Source organism: Mytilus galloprovincialis, chromosome 4 (genome assembly GCF_965363235.1).
Source record: "Mytilus galloprovincialis chromosome 4, xbMytGall1.hap1.1, whole genome shotgun sequence".
Taxonomy (NCBI): Eukaryota; Metazoa; Mollusca; class Bivalvia; order Mytilida; family Mytilidae; genus Mytilus; species Mytilus galloprovincialis.
The window spans coordinates 36651420-36670345 of record NC_134841.1 but is presented as its reverse complement, the minus strand read 5'-3'; the positions used below and the strand labels follow the sequence as shown (position 1 = coordinate 36670345).

Sequence of the window (18926 nt, the reverse complement as noted above, 5' to 3'; positions counted from 1 at the left end):
TTCAAGTATAATTTTCTATCATACCTCTGCAGAAAGATTTGTAGTAGAAAACTCGAGAATCTTGATACAGCTAGACAAACACCCAACTATTCTGATTTTTTCATCCTAAAAAAAATAAACTTTAATTATTATGAATATTTATATGTGGCGTTAATGTCAATAAATAAACAACTACACAAATCAAGCAACCAACAATATAATTTCAAACATGTGAATTCAAATCAACCCATAATAGAAGGTGCAAATCTTCAATCTGTTTGCAATCAAGGTGTGTTTTTTGTTGGATGTATTTCTCTTGCATTACTGATTATCAATTATTTTATCTGTACCTTCTCAGATTTGTGTAGGTGTGCATTGTAAACCAGGATCTTGGTTCCAAGTCTCAGACTAACATAAGTCACAGGAATGTAGGATAAATATAACCTGTAAAAAACAAAATAGAGCTATCTTAATGTAGAGAATTTTATACTATAAAACTCATAGCTGAATGCATATTTTGTAGCTTCAGAAGTAGGTAAAACATGTTTGAATAGTTTTTGAAAGTTAATTGTACAAAAAGGATGACTATCACAATCCTTGACATCCCAACAAAAGGCTCTGTATAACGGATAGACACATGCATAATGTACTTCTCAATCATAACCATTAGAGCAAATACCCAAGAATAGGCCTTGCAAGTGTTCAACAGAAGTAAATTTTTTTACCTAGTACACATTTTTGTTTAGGGGCCAGCTGAAGCCCATCTCTGAGTGGGGGATTTTTTCTCTGTGTTAATTACCAACTGATGGCCTTGGAATGTTTTCAGATCTTTGGGCATGTTGTTGTCTCTTTGACACATTCCCTGTATTCATTCTTAATTTTATATGGGATGTTAATGAACTAATGCACATACCTGATCTTCTGATCCAGTTCAAATATACCTAAGTAAGCATCTTCATCACTTGTGATCACACCTTGATAAGAAATGTGATTGTTTTCTACTATTTTATCTGTAGCTCTGTAGTCTTTATTATCTATTGATACTTCAGTTATACCTGCTTTTGACATCCAGTCCTACAGTAAAGCAAATTGATAAAAATATGCCATTAAATTATCATTGTCAATATTTCATATTTCTTTGCCTGTCATTGAATCATACCAAAGTAAAACTTTGAAACAAAGAAAACTTTTGACACTATAGCATATTTGCTCCATACTGTACTTGGGCTATATAAGTTCTTTAGTAACTTATAAGTGCCTCAAGCTAATAGATATCCAAACACACTGTTCTTCCCTAAAGTTGTTATTCTTTTTTTATAAAACTGTTAAACATTTCACAATTTATTAATAAGCAAGTATGTTTTCATTCTGATTTGTGCATAAAAATACTGAATACATAAAAATATAATGCAGTTTTACATGGCCTACTATAAAAAGAAACAATAACTTATCTATGAATCAAATTATGCGGCATGGACAAGCAGTACAAAATTATCCATTGATATTTCTATTTATTTCATTTTATGTTCATTTACTGCAGAAAAGTTTCACATACCTTCAATGACAGTATACTGCTTCTTTCTGGTGTAGGACAATACACAATACTATTTTTAGATGGAACAAATAATCTCACAGGATGGCCAGCACCCTACAAAAAGTAAAGGAAGAAAGTTTAAACTTGTAATGTAATAATTGCTTAAGATATGCTAATTTTTTATAAAAGTGGTGTTTGTTGGTAAAAAACATGCAGTGTCTGATACAATTCAAATATTATGATAGGACATACTTTTTATTTGCATATGTTAGATGGGATCAAAGAGGATTTTTTTTTTTTGCACATAGTATCTAAACTGATGCCCTGATCATTTTTAAAATAATTTTTTTGGGATCAGTCTTCAAAAGGAAAAAAAATTCTTTAACTTGTATTCAAACTTTATCGCAAAATAATGCAGACAAAAGTCCTACTTGACATCTCAAGGGATACTGATTTTTTTTTTCAAAGTCATCAAAATTTTTTTTTTATTTTTTCTTGTTTGATTGGTTCATGAACTAATACAATTGATATTACCTTTTGTAATGTTGTTGGTTTCATATTGGAAAACAGATACTCTTTCTTTGGTGATAGAAATTTTTGCCAGTACAAAAACTCCTTTTTCTAAAAAAAAAATAAAAGGTTTGTGTAATAACGTATCACCTTTTATAAATTAGTCACATGGCACCTCAAATTTAAAACAAATGTTTTATACATTCTATATACTTGAATGGATAAGTTTTGCTATAAATCATGTCTACAATAAATCCCTTTATCCTATCCAAATCTACAACAATGTACCAATTAGGTTTAACCAAAGCATTTATTTAATGAACAAATAGTTTATAGATAGATACATGAAGGTGTGGTATGAGTGCTAATGAGACAACTCTCCATCCAAGTCACAATTTGTAAAATAGTTCAAGTCTGGTAAACAATAATAAATACCTTCTCAATCATTCAAACTAAATTTCTCCAACATCTTTCAAGATGATAGGTAACAATATGTGTCAGTCCTACTCTTTTCTATTCTTCATTTTCACACTTATTACATGTGTTAGGTAGTTAGTTTCTCTTTATCCAGTATTTCTCTATTAATTCATTTCAATAATATTAAAGTACATAATTACATATATATACCTTAATGAGTATGTTCACATCAGATTCCAGGCTCACACAAAACAAACTGTCATGTTTAACACTGAAATTTAAATATACTTCTATTGATCAAATAAAATGTATAACTTAACTTATCTTTCTCTTTAAAGATAATAATCAATGCAAATATTCACGAAAGATCAAATACTGTCAAACTCATTTAAAAGTCCTTTCCAAATATCTTTAAAATATCAATTTCACATTTGTCTTGTACTTATAAAGAAGCACTATTTATATGTAAATGAGTTATATTTCTTCAATGAGTCAATGTCATAATAATCAACAATTTTAGTGCCATTCAAAAGTAAATTATTTTCATAGATAGTCTTATTCATGATGTAACAAATTCAATATGACCCAATGATTTACATTTAAACAATACATGCATATCCAGAGGAAAACATGCTAATTTGGAATGAATATAAACCATGCTTTATACTACACTGACAAAATGATTCAAATTGTTCACAAAATATAAGTCTAAGGCAAGATTCTCCTACTAGACATATTATTCTAACTCAGAGCCAACCAGTTTTTGCTTTAACTTCTAAATGCCATGTCCTTAATGCAGAAGCACCAAGTACTAATTTCCAAGTCTTTTGGGTGGACCCCCCTTCCCTACATGGTTCAAACTCTCACTTTAGCCAAGCAAGTTTCCGCAAGGCCAATAAGGTGGTGATTTTTTATAGGCACATAAGCCACCCTACATGGAAAAGTAACAAATATCAATTTTAGTGTAAGTAGCTGGTCCAAATTATAACACCCTTCATTATTCCAGTTTAAACCTCTCTATAAACAGTAATTAACTATGAAATTCTCTTCTATCAGATTCATTTCATATTTTTGTCTACCCTCAACCATAACTGCCTCATCCTTGAATTTGTGAAGTTCAAAGCTTCTTACATATCTTACCTGAAAATTTCACTCACAACTAAAATTCGTCCAATGATATTTATAACTTCAGATTTCTTTGATACTTCCCTGAAAATAAATATCAAACTTATGTTTAATGCACATTATTCATAAATCTTTAAAAGAAAATCTAGAATGTTATTATTATGTGTACAATACCCTACAACATTAGGCATATATTAGATGGAACTGTTATAGTTGATAAATAAAACATCATTTTTTGATAAACAGAAGTCTTCAAAGTAAAGGAAAGACACATTAACACGTTCTGGTACTGCAAGGATATGAGGACCCGGATGTGTTGTGAGAAGGCTGTACGGAAATTTGCTCTCGTTAAAAATCCAAGTCTTACATGTATGAAGGAGAGTATCATATGAAAAAACTATGTAAACTTAACCAGCATTTCAATCTGAGTTAAAAGGTAAGACTGGTCCAGTCAAACACCGCACCAAAGCCATAATTTTTATAATATTCATTCAGCCTAGACTGTTGGAAAAAACAACGCAACGAATAACGTCGTCATAAAGGGGAACTGGATTGTTCCACTTAGTAACGCTATTGTTCAACAAAATGGTAGCCTAACTACGGAAACAAAGGGTGCAATCAACAGTTTTTTACGTGACGTCATTCTGTAACAGGGCATGTAATAGTGGACCCATCATGCAGAAGTCAGATTTCATAGTTATATAGATATCTATACATCAATGGAAAGATAATTCTATGAACTTTCTGAATAAATAAAAAAAAATCCAACATCTCTTGTTTAAACATGCAAATTGGTACAAGTTATCAGCTGGAAATTAGGCATTTTCCCCCTAAAAAACCTTAAAAACAGACCACCTTTGGACACACGGATCAGTAACCTGTGCATATATTTGAGATTTCTTATAATATGCATTTCGAAGAGCTTATCCGGCTGATTTAAGAAAATGTAGTTTCAGCCTACGTTCGCCTGCTCCGAAAGGAGCTATCTTACCTGACAAATCAAAGTGCTTTTTGCAACAGGTGAAAATCAGCTGTTTATGGAGTTGCCTCCCATATAGTAGGAAGTCACAAAAACATTTTTTTTTTTTTAAATCTTGACAAAAGTGGCATTTTAATTGAACTTCAATATATGTTTTTCACATTGAACATAAAAAACAATCAACTTTTTCATTTAGTGGTATATAAATAGCAGGGAATTCCATCAGTATGTAAATCTCACTGGGGAAATACCCCTAGTTTTTAGTACGAAACTGTTTATAGCACCCTTAAGCAAAACCTTGTATGCAATATATAAAAAATTCTCAGCTTTTCTGAATCTGTACACTATACCGATTAAAATGATGTCTTACTTTAAGAATTGTGACCACAAATAGTGAAACAACAGCTCTTTTTTTATGTCGTGCTGTAGTGGCATATTGGCCAGTGGCAAGCAGTTTAACTGGCAAATCCCAAACATTTCCTGTATCCCATTTTCATCAGTTTTACAAAGAAAATAAAATGAAATAGGGTTTCTTTTGAATAAATAGAATAAAAACTATGAAATAGGCATGAATAAAGTTACTTTAAATAGATTTTGTCCCTAGTATTATATGAACTAAGTTATAGCTGAGTTGAGAAAATATTGAAATAGTGTTTTTCTTAGGAATGGCATGTGTACCTTTTTGACTATAAAAAGTACCAAATATATATTATAATGAATAAAACTTTATGTAACACTGATCAGGAGTAAAAGTCAAAGTAGAAAAAATCTACACTTTTCATATGCAACTTTTGGTTCCAAATATATGAGAGATTGAATAAAAATATCATGACGTCGCAAAAAATTTAAAAACTTCAATATTTGCACAGAGTCTGGTTTTCCTATATCTGGTTGCTATGTACAAATCTGTAATATTTGCATTAAATATACCAAACTGATGCTTTTAAATTAATGTATACATGCCGTACAATATTTTTCAGAATTATTTTACTCCATTCGCAAACACATTTCTATGCTAAAACATCACTATATTTTGTATTTGTCTCTTAAGGGTGCAATCAACAGTTTTTTACGTGACGTCATTCTGTAACAGGGCATGTAATAGTGGACCCATCATGCAGAAGTCAGATTTCATAGTTATATAGATATCTATACATCAATGGAAAGATAATTCTATGAACTTTCTGAATAAATAAAAAAAAATCCAACATCTCTTGTTTAAACATGCAAATTGGTACAAGTTATCAGCTGGAAATTAGGCATTTTCCCCCTAAAAAACCTTAAAAACAGACCACCTTTGGACACACGGATCAGTAACCTGTGCATATATTTGAGATTTCTTATAATATGCATTTCGAAGAGCTTATCCGGCTGATTTAAGAAAATGTAGTTTCAGCCTAAGTTCGCCTGCTCCGAAAGGAGCTATCTTACCTGACAAATCAAAGTGCTTTTTGCAACAGGTGAAAATCAGCTGTTTATGGAGTTGCCTCCCATATAGTAGGAAGTCACAAAAACATTTTTTTTTTTTTAAATCTTGACAAAAGTGGCATTTTAATTGAACTTCAATATATGTTTTTCACATTGAACATAAAAAACAATCAACTTTTTCATTTAGTGGTATATAAATAGCAGGGAATTCCATCAGTATGTAAATCTCACTGGGGAAATACCCCTAGTTTTTAGTACGAAACTGTTTATAGCACCCAAAATAATGAATTCCGATAGCTCAAATGAAGAAGCTACAATTGCAGAACCTACCGTTCTTGTAGAAATATTAAAGACACTTACAAAAATGGAGGAAAGAATGGGTAAAATTGAGAGGAAATTTGACCAAATAGAACGAATTACCTTCAAGCTAGAAGAAATAGAGAACGCGGTAAAAACTATAAATGAAAGAAACGAACAGACTGAGAACAGTTTTGTAGGTTTAAGCACAGTGGTGGATGACGTTATCAACCAATGTACCGGGAATAAACAGGAAATTCAAGAGCTGAAATTGGAAATGGAAAAAATAGGATCGGAAGTGAAAAAATCAAACACCGCAAAAGTCACTGATCAATCTAACGTTATTCAAAAAATGGAAGAAAGTTTGATAGATTTAAAGTGTCGCTCTATGAAAAATAATCTGATATTTTCTGGTCTACAATACCAGAAGGATGAGCATGTTGAAGAAAAACTTAGAAATTTCTTACAAAACGAACTTAAAATAAACCATCGAATAGAGTTCGGAAATGCCCATCGGTTTGGAAAACAGGGCTTTAATGGAACGAGGCCAATAGTTGCAAGGTTTTTGTTCAGAAAAGAGATGGTGCTTTCTAGTGCTTACCACCTTAGAGGAAAACCTTTTGGGATTAAAGAGCAGTTTCCGTTTGAAATTGAACAAGCGCGGAAAAAGCTTTATCCTATCTTAAAGAAAGCCAAACAGGACGGCAAAATGGCAAGCCTGGTACGGGATAAACTATTTATAAACGGGAAATTATACATGGAAGAGAAAATAAAGACACATTCTCCAACACCGGCAAAAATGACACAACAGAAAATTGAGGCAACCAACCAGAGCCCGCCAATCCCACCGAGATCAAAACGAGCTAGGACTGAGTCAGATAACAGCCCTATAAGAAAAAATCTCAGAAACAGTGATTCCATACCTTCTCCATCAACACATGCGAACAACACACAACCAAACCAATATTAGAGTGGCCACGGAGAACAACCAGCTAGACAACATACAAAAACGAATATTGAAAATGATTTTAAAAGCAGTAATATATTCTCACTCCCGAATTCAGACATTTATAATGCTTCGACTTCAACCAGTAGCGATACATGTAACAGTCCTAGAAAAAATATTTCAGCTGGTAGTGATCTAAACATTTTATGCCTGAACTGCTGTGGAATAAAGTCTGTCGTGAATTATCCAGAATTTAAAGACATTATAGATAATCATGAAATAGTATGTCTTGTAGAAACTAAAACCGATGACATTGATGTGATAAATCTTCCCGGTTATGAATTCAAAATGAAAAACAGGAAAAAAATTACAAAAACGAGATCGGGTGGTATTACAGTTGGCTACAAAGAACATTTGAAGACAATGATAGAAATAATAGACACAGAATGTAAATATGTAATGTGGTTTCAAGTTAACGGTAAAGCATTTAATTTAGATAAACCCGTTGTTTTTGGAGTCGTTTACATACCTCCGGAATATACTAGGTATTCCTCAGATGAAGCTGTTAATGAGATTGAACAAGAATTTCTACGCTTTTCGAACATTTCAAATTACATATATGCCTCTTAGGGGATTTTAATGCCAGGACAGGTTGTGATGATGATTTTGTAATTATAAATGAAGATGAACATGGTGATAATAACTTGTCTGACTTTATCGAAAACCCTATTAATGCTCTAGAAGCTCTGTCTATTCCCACGAAGAGGGAAAGTATGGATAAAGGAAAAAATAGATATGGCAATATGCTGTTAAATTTTTGCAAAGGCAACGGGGTTTTTATACTAAATGGAAGATTGGGAAGGGATCAAAATATCGGGCGATTTACTTGTCGTAATGCCAGTGTAGTTGATTATTGTATAAGCACTCCTGAACTTTTGAAAACGTTTAAGGACTTTGAAGTTTTAGATTCAAGTAAGTTATTGTCAGATGTTCATAACCCACTCTCTATTACTTTTTTCTGTGATAAAAACTTGGCAATTGCCCATGCGGAAAATGTCGATTATTTTAGTAAAAAGAATACGTTTACGAAGATAAAAAGATGGAATTCTGAAAAGATAAAAGATTTTCAAAATAATATTGATGTAGAAAAAATAGCAGAACTTGAATACAAACTTAGAAATACTGATTTAACTGTAGTGAATAAGAACATCATTAATTCACTTATAGATGATCTGTGTAATATTTTTGTCAAGTCTGGGAAGACAACTTTTGGTACTTATACTGTAAAACAGACTAAGAAAAGGGGAGATTTTGGAAATAAGAATAAACCCTGGTTTGATGAGGAATGTAAATTTGCACGTCAAAATTACAGGAAATTAAAAAGACGTTTCAAGTCCAAAAATCATTCTAAAAACCATTCAGACATGTTAAATGCCGAAAAAGCGTATAAAAACATTCTCGATAGCAAATTTAGAAACTTTAGAAAAGATCTTTCAGATAAAATTCAAAATTTGCGTGGCAAAAATCCGAAAGAATATTGGAAAATTTTAAATCAGAATAAAAGAAAGAAACAACCCGATATTGACATTGGAAAATTACACGATTTTTTCAAAAATTTAAACGCTGCACCGGAAGATGAAAAAAATGTGCAACTTGCAGAGATCAATCCCATGCAATGTGAACAGATGAATGAACATATAAATTCGCCTTTTTCAAAAGATGAAATTCTCCAGTCTATTAAAAAACTGAAGAATGACAAAGCTTGTGGTGAAGACGAAATTATAAACGAATACATAAAATCCACATCAAACCAGTTTTTATGCATTTATGAGAAACTTTTTAATATTATATTTGATAAAGGTCTTATTCCACATAGGTGGCTTATAGGTACAATTAAACCAATTTATAAAAACAAAGGAAACTCCAAAGATCCAAAGAATTATAGACCAATTACTATCGTTAGCTGTGTGGGAAAACTATTTACAGCAGTTTTGAATAAAAGACTTAATGATTTTTCAGAATAGTTTACCTTAATACAAGAAAATCAAAGTGGTTTTCGGCAAAAATATTCTACTACAGATAATATTTTTACCTTGTATTCTTTTTTTGAATTATTGAAATGTAGGAAAAAGAAATTATATTGTGCCTTTATAGATTTTGAGAAGGCTTTTGACACTGTATGGCGAGATGGTTTGTTTTATAAAATGTTGTTAAATAATATAAATGGTAAGATGTATAAGGTTATATCTAATATGTACTGTGATACTAAATCTCGTATATCATACAATAATTGTAATTCAGAATACTTTGCTTGTGACAAAGGCGTACGACAAGGAGAAAACTTATCACCTTTCCTATTTTCTATATTTTTAAACGATTTAGAAGATTTCTTGGTTAGTAAAAATATTACAGGACTTAAAACCTTATCAGAAGACCTTGAAAGAGAATTAAAAATACATCTAAAACTTTTTATCATATTATACGCAGATGACACGGTGCTGTTGGCCGAAACAGCACAGGATCTGCAGACGCAACTCAATGCCTTTCATGAGTATTGTAAGGTTTGGAAACTGAAAGTAAATGTTGACAAAACTAAAACCCTAGTATTTGGTTTGGGACGTTTCCCAAAAAATCTCCAATTTACTTATAATGGCATAAGCATTGAGTTAGTAAAGCAGTTTAACTATTTGGGTATTGTTTTTACTAAAACAGGAAACTTTAATATGACTAAAAAATATTTATCCGATAAGGCCTTAAAAGCCATGTACGAAGTCCTGAGAATAGGAAGGATGTATCAGCTTTCTGTTAAATGTCAGCTTGACCTTTTTGACAAAATGATCAAGCCCATTCTATTGTATGGGTGCGAAATATGGGGCTTTGGTAATAATGATATCCTGGAAAAGATTCATTTAAAATTTTGTAAAATTCTTTTAAACTTGAAATCCTCAACGCCAAATTATATGGTTTACGGGGAACTAGGTCGTCATCCGATCGAAATAGATATTAAAGTTCGAACAGTACTATTCTGGGCAAATTTGATATCCGGTAAACAAGCAAAGTTTTCCTTCATATTATATCAACTTTCTCGTCATATGAACGAGCACCATAATGTCCAGATAAAATGGATCCTGTTTATACAAAAAATATTTCAAGATTGTGGTTTCTCATACATATGGGAGTCACAAAATTTTGTTAATAAAGAATGGTTAAAAACTGTTATAAAGCAGAGATTGCTAGATCAATATATTCAGAACTGGAATTCCCTCATTCAAAATTCACCAAAAGGTATTAACTACAAATTTTTTAAGAAAAACTTGGAATTCGAAGAATATTTTAATATTTTGGACTTCAAAGACGCTATTGTTTTTTGTCGATTTAGATTGACTAATACTAAGCTGCCGATTGAAACAGAGGAAGATGGCAAAACGTGACCAGAGAAAACCGCTTTTGCAGTCTATGTAACAATCGACAAATAGGTGACGAATATCATTTTATATTTGAATGCAATTTTTCTATCAAAAACGCAAAGAGTTTTTAACTGAATATTTTACAAAACGGCAAAATACAGTTAAATTCTCTGAACTTATGTCAAGTACAAGAAAACCAGTTCTGAAGAAGCTTTGTTCTTTTATAAAAAATATAAATACTAGTGTTTGTACTCCTGGCTTGTAACTTTTGTAACCTCTCTCGCTTGTTTTGTACATATTGTAAATATTTATTGTTGTATCTGTTATCTCTGTACCGATGTAATGCATTGGCTTTATGAGAATAAAGATATATAAGTGAGGCAAAACATATCAAGTGCATGCATGTTTTATTGTTGTTGATCTTAACTGTTTGGATATAATTAACAATTAACAATTCATGATATGAAGGGATTGGTGCTGACATTGTGAAACCAAACTATGGTGCACTTAAAAAAAAAGTCTTCTCATGGTAAATTTGGAATATATAAAGTTTAAGGGTGGAAATCCAAATCATTGTAATAACATTTAAACAGTAAATAATGAGCAGTAAATCATTAATTCCTTGAAATAAATGACTCAAGTATTACTTATTGAAGTTAAAAAGGCATCAAAACAATACAGCCGATATCCTTACTTGTTTTCTAATACAACCTTAGCATCAGCTGACATTAATGTTGTACATTTCTCATCATCTGCTTTCTGTAATGGTATAATTGGACCAGAAACTTCCACATACTTTTCACCTTAAATAAATGCCAGAAATATCTACCAAATATATAAAGAAATTTTTACTGTGTTCATATAAAGAGCTTAAATTGTAGTATGACATCATATAAGATTTTTAATAGAAGACAGATTAAGCAATACTATCAGATCATATTACAGCTGCATATCACATTACCAATAATTGCAATTACTCAAATGGTCAAAATATAAAATTACATCTTGTTAGGACTAGATTGATTGATTCAATCATTGATTTGTGTTCACCCCTAACTTTCAACACTATAGTGCTAGATCTTGGCAATCAAATTATAGGAAGCAATGGGGCTGTAAAATCATCATTACATTTGAAGCATAAAATAGAAAACTCTTATTTGGTTGTTTAAGATAGGAATACAATATTATAATTGAAATTATAAAATACCTGAAGAAGTCACAAATATATTATTCCTTGATGTTAGAGCACACCACTTGTTAATACTGGATATAGATTCTCCATGTTGCTCAGTCACCTAAAATAAGAATTTACAATATAAACATACTGCCCTTGATGAAGGTATTAGGATAAATAAACACACAAGGAGAAAATATATCATTTAAGACGATGACAAAACCCTAATTTATGGTATCTCCAATTGTATTGTTGGTCAATTTCACTAACCTTGAAATGCATTTTAGTAATTCCTGTCTTAAGGAGGCTCAAGGGTACAAAAAAGTCAGCAAAAATTGAAACATTTGTTTTTTTCATTACAAATTTTATTTATTACACTATTAGTTGTTACTTTATGATATGGTACAAAAATCAACCATAAAAATTTAAATAACTTTTTTAAATCATCGATGATCTTTATTTTTTATTACTTTTTTCAAATGAACTGTACTTTAACTAAACTATTGTAAATTTCAGCGATTTCTGTAATACACCAGTTTCACATTTAACTGCGCATGTCTAATCTAATTAGCAAAACTATGAAATCACGCGATAATTCTCGAGAGTTTATCAACTGGGGGCTAACGGTTGTAAGCAGTGACCATTAAGACTTGGAAAAACAAGCATCTGATTGAGTGTTTGCGTTTACATTTGGGTCATTTCTAACAACATGAGCATCATTTGAATCAAAATATAAAATGTATATTGACCAGACAACTTTAATTATTAACAATTGACACAATAAAAGATTTTAAAACGGACTACTGCTGTGTTGTTGATTGCAGTAATATACGATCTGATATGCCGCCTGGCTTTATATTAATTGTACCTTTAAATGTCACGAATTCACGCTGAGATCGTTCACCTAACGGGAAGAATAAATTAGATAAATAAGCGGGGCTCACTTCATATACATAGTATAAGGTCATAAATTAAGAAGACAATTAACACCTTGGCCATGTGGAATCCTCGTTTCACCTTGTATAATCTCACCAGGTGAAAATTGATAAAACGTACCCTTTTCTGTATATACAGTTACTGAAAAAGGGCGACCATTTGATAATTCATTTAACTTTTGTACACAATTATTTCCTGTAGTTTGTGTTGCAGATCATTCTTTTCCATCCTGCCTAGGTCATAATTATTTATTAGGAAATTAGTCTAAGAATATTATTTTTCTACCCCTCCTCCTGAAAATCAAATGGTCATCCCCTAGTACAGATGTTTAAAATGTTAACCCTGGTACCTTATTAACACTGAGATATCATGGCCAGTGTGGTTATTATAGTCCGATCTTTGAAAATTGAAGATGAACCTGTATTTCTGATACGTATTTTAAAACTGCCTTATATCTCACTTCATTTATATCATGGCCGTCTAAACATCATTGACACAGAAATATTTGAAACAAATGTACATACAAATAAGCAGATGTGGTATGAGTGCCAATGATTCAACTGTCGATCAGTCCATGTCACAATGTATCAAAAGTTTAACAACTATAGGTCAATGTACGGTCTTCAACACGGTACCAGGGCCCTGTCTACTACGTGTCTATTACAATCAATATATGAGGAAAGTGTTCTATTAATGTTATATGCCATGTACGCTAAACAGGATAACACGCATGGTGACTCCATTTTTTCTGTTGTTTTCTGAACGCATTTTATAAGAGCTATTTTCTCACATTTTACTTTGGAATTCTATCATTTGTTTTACCTTCAAATATTCATATAATGATACTTTTACCTTAAAAATGCATCTGTTTAATCCATACAAAATGCTTCAGCGTATAGCTTGAAAACAAACTCGGTGACCTATCATTGTGTTTTTCATATTGTTAGCATATCACAATAATTATGTACTACATCTTTGACAAGAGTATGTAAGGAAAAATTCTATCAATTTTCGTTGAACATTATATATTATACTCCCCTACATTGTACTACCATTATTGGAAATTTCGATTATTTAGTAGTGCCGGTATCATGTCCTTGTACCCATAAAATTTCATGCAAAAGTCACCATAACAGTAACCTGTATTTTTTTAAAAGAAAATTAAAAGTTCGAGTCTATGATACTAAACCTATATGTAGGCCGTAAAAACCCTTTACATGCATATGAAGAAGATGTAAAAAATATTTAAGAAAAACTGGAACAGAACTGAAATTAAATGAATTTCTGATCGCGTTTAGGCTGTTTTCTCTTTATCAAAATATTTTTCTCTTTTCACGAAAAATCAAACTGACATACAGCAATGTACATAACGCAGTAATTATAAGCGGTTGATTTATTATTGTGTTGCTAAATATCAGTAGCCCCCTGTCACGTATGATATCGTTAATTATCGCGAGATTTAAACTCAAACGCGCAGAAGATTTCGAGATCAGCGTTGATTAGTAGCTTATGTGAAACTGGTCTATTCAGTATTTTTTTCATTTTGATTTTACCTTTTTTTCTCCTATTAGTTCAACAGGAAAAAAGTACCTTAACAAAAATGCATACTTCTATCAAAGGCAGATTATGAGCTTAAATGAACGGTGACCCTATATTTTTTTCTAATTTTTCCATTAAGTATATACTTTAGAGAACAGCCCGGATTTTCTCTGATATTCTGCATTGAAACCGTGTAATTGATTGTTTATACAAGCAATTAAATGATTAGGTTAAGTGCTTCTCTCACAGTTGGTGTCCACTGATTTTATCAAATAAACACAGATGGTCAGTTGGTCAAGATTATTTAATTTCCACATCATTTACACTAAATACATTAGATAGGATAAAGTTTATTTATAGAAAAAATAGAAAAAGTAGAGAAATCCTTTTTTTTTTTTTAAATAAAAATTTAGACCTTAAGGCTTCTGTTTTATTAACATAAGTACAAATTCTCATTTTATTCATATAAATACCTCATTTTATTCATATAAATACCTATATAATAATAATTTTCTGTATCAAACTCTGATTTAAACATAAGAAAATGATTTCTTACATTGCATAAAACTGAATTTTGCTGATTGTCCATGATACAGAGGCTACCAACAGGAAATCCAGATGATATTAGTTTACAAATTACTAATGATCTGAAAAAAATAAACTAAACTTGGGTATTGCTATATATATATATATTGAGTATAAAGATAAGATAAAAATGGGGAAAAAAAAGTTTTCCATTACCCCCTATTGACTTTTAAAACATAGCTATGAAATCTTAAACATTCTTAGTGGTTAATCACAGGTCCATCATAACAGGCCTAATTGAGCATCAATATTTCATTTATTTATCTTAAAAAAATCATAATGATACTAAAGGCCTGTTTACACTTTGAGACATCTCTTTAACAATATGTTGTTTTAGTGGGAAACAAACAATCTCTGAACATGCAACATTTGTCAAAGTACATGTTCATAAGTCACTGTAGATATTTTAATCCATACAAAATGAGAGGGTCTGGACTCATTACTTCTGTATTCTATAAATAAATTATTTCTGTATTTTTTTTTCTCTATTTTACCTTTTATCTCTATTTTATTTATTCAAGCGCCCCATTATTCTCTATCCATTATGTTGTTGCCCATTATTCTCTATTCTTTATATTTTAGAGTCCCGTTGTTCTGGCACATTATCTCTTCTATATACCCTATTATTATTATCCAGCTTATACCTAAATGACAATATCATTAAGATGCAAAACAAATTTACAAAGATGATAAATATCTCTGATAACTATACACAAACTTTTACTGACCTCTTTTTAAATTCAGACAAATGTTATATGTCAGTTTGGTATGGTCAAGTCATTTGGTAAAGTTTACATACTTTTATGAGAGTTATCTCTCCTTAACCATTCTCTGGTGTATTGATATGCGGATTGCATTCCGTATTTGTATGATATGTTAGTTTATCTTGTTCTCTTGATTTATTGGTACCATACCATGTGGATGTGTTTTTGAAGAATAGAACATTATTGACTTGAACTTTATTTTATTACTTATGCCAGAGTAAAGCATAAAACAAAGACTTTCCTGTTTGCTTTTCATAAACATGATCAACTTCATGCCATATTTCTCTATTCCTTATATGTTTTTACTGTTATTACATTTAAGCACCCCATAATTCTCTTTTTTTATATTTTAAGTGCCCCATTATTTTCTGTTTTTCGCCTGCAATTATTCTCTTTCCTGTAAACCCCCAATCCAGACCCTCATACCTAAATGACATCTGATGTCAAAACATATTTACAAAGATTAAAAAATATCTCTGATAACTGCAAAGAATCTTTAGTCAGTAACTGTTACTGACCTCTTTTTAAATTCAGACAAAGAATTTCCTGTTTGCTTTTTATCAACATGATCAACTTCATCACACAAGGGAGATAACTTCAACAGGTTTGACAGAGACAACACTGGTAAACCTAAAACATCTTGCTCTTTGTGTAATATCTCCAGTATAAATTCAGGTGTGAGATATGAACAATCATCCTCAATGTTCAATGATTTAACATGTTTCAAAAATTCTTTCAACCAAACCTGAAAACATAATGTTGAAAGTTTGCTAATTATAACATAATTCTGACATTGTCAAATTATATATGCATTTTGTACTTTTACAATACTAAAGGTTACTAGAGAATTCTGAAGAGCTCAACATGTAAAAATATGCCAAGTTAGTAATTATTTTGAAAATAAAATCCAATTTCTTAGAGCCTAATTCACCCAATGGGGTGTATTCAATACAGTGCTTCTTTTCTGTATTTACCCTCAATGAAACAATACCACAAACAGTCCCTATGGATATTGTCACCAAAGCCAAGTTTTAATTATCCAGAGTCAAAATATTACAAAGATGGTTAAACATCTCAGATTAATGTTAATAAAATGCTATCAGGTACTGTTACAGTTGTTTCCTCAGATTTCTGTATTTTTGTTATTTTACTTTTTACTAACCTCGATTAACATTCAGACAATGAATTTTCTGTATGTTTTTATCCACATTATCACACACAGTACTTTCAGAAAAGAAATTGAAAATCTGACATTGTGGCTTTATTTTATAACATTTCGTTCTTTTTTCCATTCACATATTAAAATGTACAAGACAATTGATTGATTGATCGTTTAGTTACTTCAATTGACATACCTTTTCAACATTTTCATAACTTTCTAAAAGGTATTCTAAGCTTTCATCTCTAGACATCTCTATCTAAATCTACCATTTATGCTTATCCTGAATATAAAAATAAGAAGATTTACATGTGGTTTGATTGCCAATGAGACAACTCTCAACAACAGACCAAATGACATAGAAATTAACAATTATAGGTCACAGTACAGCCTTCAGAATGAGCAATACCAATACCTCATAGTCACCTATATAAATAGCCGCAAAGACTGTTATTCTGTTATGTAAATATTTCTATAGGTGCAATGACAATATTTAGAAGCAAAAATGCAATAACATATTTAACATATGTAAACAATGACATCATTTATATTTTTAGATATTAGATTCCTGCACCTTGCAAAAGTTATGTAATTTTCTTGACAGTTGTAACATTGTTTTGTGACTTAAATATCTGAGCATATATTTACATTGACAAATTTCTGTAAATGTTGAGTTCATGGATAGAATGTATAGAATGTTAAGTTCAATGTACTATATTTTGTGTTTCAAAAAGATAATGATCAGCCTTGAAATATTTAGATACCAAGTCAGTAACATAGGGTTTTGATTGCATTTCTTGCAATCTTACCCCAAAATATACAGAAAATATATGACTGGTAACTATAGTATCCAAAGGTTGTATACAAATCATATGCATGTACACATATAATTCACAATTTTGTACACATTCTTTCTAACTTAATATTCAAAAATATAATTATATTTAAAAAAAAGCCTGCCATCAAAAAAGATGATGTGATGTGATTTCCAATTCAATGTCAACTTTTCACAAGAGATCAAATGACACAGAAATCAACAACTATAAGTCACTGTATGGCCTCCAACAATGAGCAAAGCTCATGATGCATAATCAGTTATAATTTGCCCAGAAATGACTAAGGGAAAACTAACAACCTAATCTACATTGTAAGTACAAAAAATGAAAAATAATTAAAGAAAATATGTCACACGACAACCACTAAATTATTTATTATTAATAAAAATTAATTTAAGAAATAAAGTATATTTATTTACTCTTATTGGTTGTTTTGTAGATGAATATGTAAACAGGTCATAAATTTAACATGAAAGTGTCTTTCATACAAAATCTTCCCCTCAGCTGTCCGTGTCATAGCTGAGGGTGAGATCTCCCTCTTTGAAGGTTTCAGATGTTACAGGTATATATGTCATTTCAGTCAGCTACATGTAACGCAATGCTTTATAAAACAAAGGGTTCCAGTCACAGAGGAGACAAAGACAATTTTGAATGCAGAATCATGCTCTCTGCTTTCAATGGGGTGGGGATATACGGGGTCCATTAACATGTTAACAACACCTCGATTTTGACAAAAACAGTTAACAACAAATGCTGATAACAGTTAACACAGTGGGTTGAAAATAGTTAGCAGTTTAAATTCATCTCAGAATCTTGAAAAAGGCCAAAACGGGTTAAATATGAAACGGTATTGCATAACATAACCGGTGTCTGGGATGTAAATTTATTTTTCAAAATAAGTTAGTGCAAAACGTTTACAAAGATAACAAGGCAACAACAGGTATGTTGGGTGATTGTCCCAACCTTTGAACTAGCTACCATTTACGATTTATATGTCCTTGCTATCATTATCATCGTACAAAGTGGAAATTGGGAACATAAAATAGCAGAATTGTTGTTGTTTTCATTTTTGTTTTCCCGCGCTTTGCGGTAAAAAGTCGTAAAATTATTAAAATACTTAAAAATAACAATAATAAAAAACTTTGCATTAACTATTAAATAAAGTGATATTATCGATTGAATTATAATTTATTTTTAATAGACTTCTAGATTATAATGTTGTCGTAATTTCTTTCGGAACTCAATTTATTGGGTCTCACTAATTAGCGACAACAAGCGTCAAGAAGCGACAACAAGCGACAACAAGCGACA

At 31.0% G+C, this 18926-nt stretch overlaps 1 protein-coding gene across 2 annotated transcripts in view; it reads right to left on the bottom strand.

Annotated features, from left to right (window-relative positions):
- LOC143072033 (CST complex subunit CTC1-like) overlaps nucleotides 1–18695 on the bottom strand; it is a 41594-nt gene extending 22899 nt beyond the window's left edge. The window contains exons 1-13 of one of the 2 annotated variants that reach the window (XM_076246803.1): nucleotides 18594–18695; nucleotides 16976–17062; nucleotides 16139–16365; nucleotides 14828–14918; nucleotides 11830–11917; nucleotides 11317–11425; nucleotides 3581–3649; nucleotides 2651–2711; nucleotides 2048–2134; nucleotides 1535–1627; nucleotides 893–1053; nucleotides 330–423; nucleotides 25–105 (exon numbers count right to left, since the gene is read on the bottom strand). In XM_076246803.1, the coding sequence (XP_076102918.1) occupies nucleotides 25–105; nucleotides 330–423; nucleotides 893–1053; nucleotides 1535–1627; nucleotides 2048–2134; nucleotides 2651–2711; nucleotides 3581–3649; nucleotides 11317–11425; nucleotides 11830–11917; nucleotides 14828–14918; nucleotides 16139–16365; nucleotides 16976–17032 (1218 nt within the window). In that variant the 5' untranslated portion in view covers nucleotides 17033–17062; nucleotides 18594–18695. Of the gene's footprint in view, nucleotides 1–24; nucleotides 106–329; nucleotides 424–892; nucleotides 1054–1534; nucleotides 1628–2047; nucleotides 2135–2650; nucleotides 2712–3580; nucleotides 3650–11316; nucleotides 11426–11829; nucleotides 11918–14827; nucleotides 14919–16138; nucleotides 16366–16975; nucleotides 17063–18578 lie in introns of both variants that reach the window. The other variant, XM_076246805.1, reaches the window with a different exon arrangement.
- Between the last annotated feature and the right edge of the window lie 231 nt (nucleotides 18696–18926).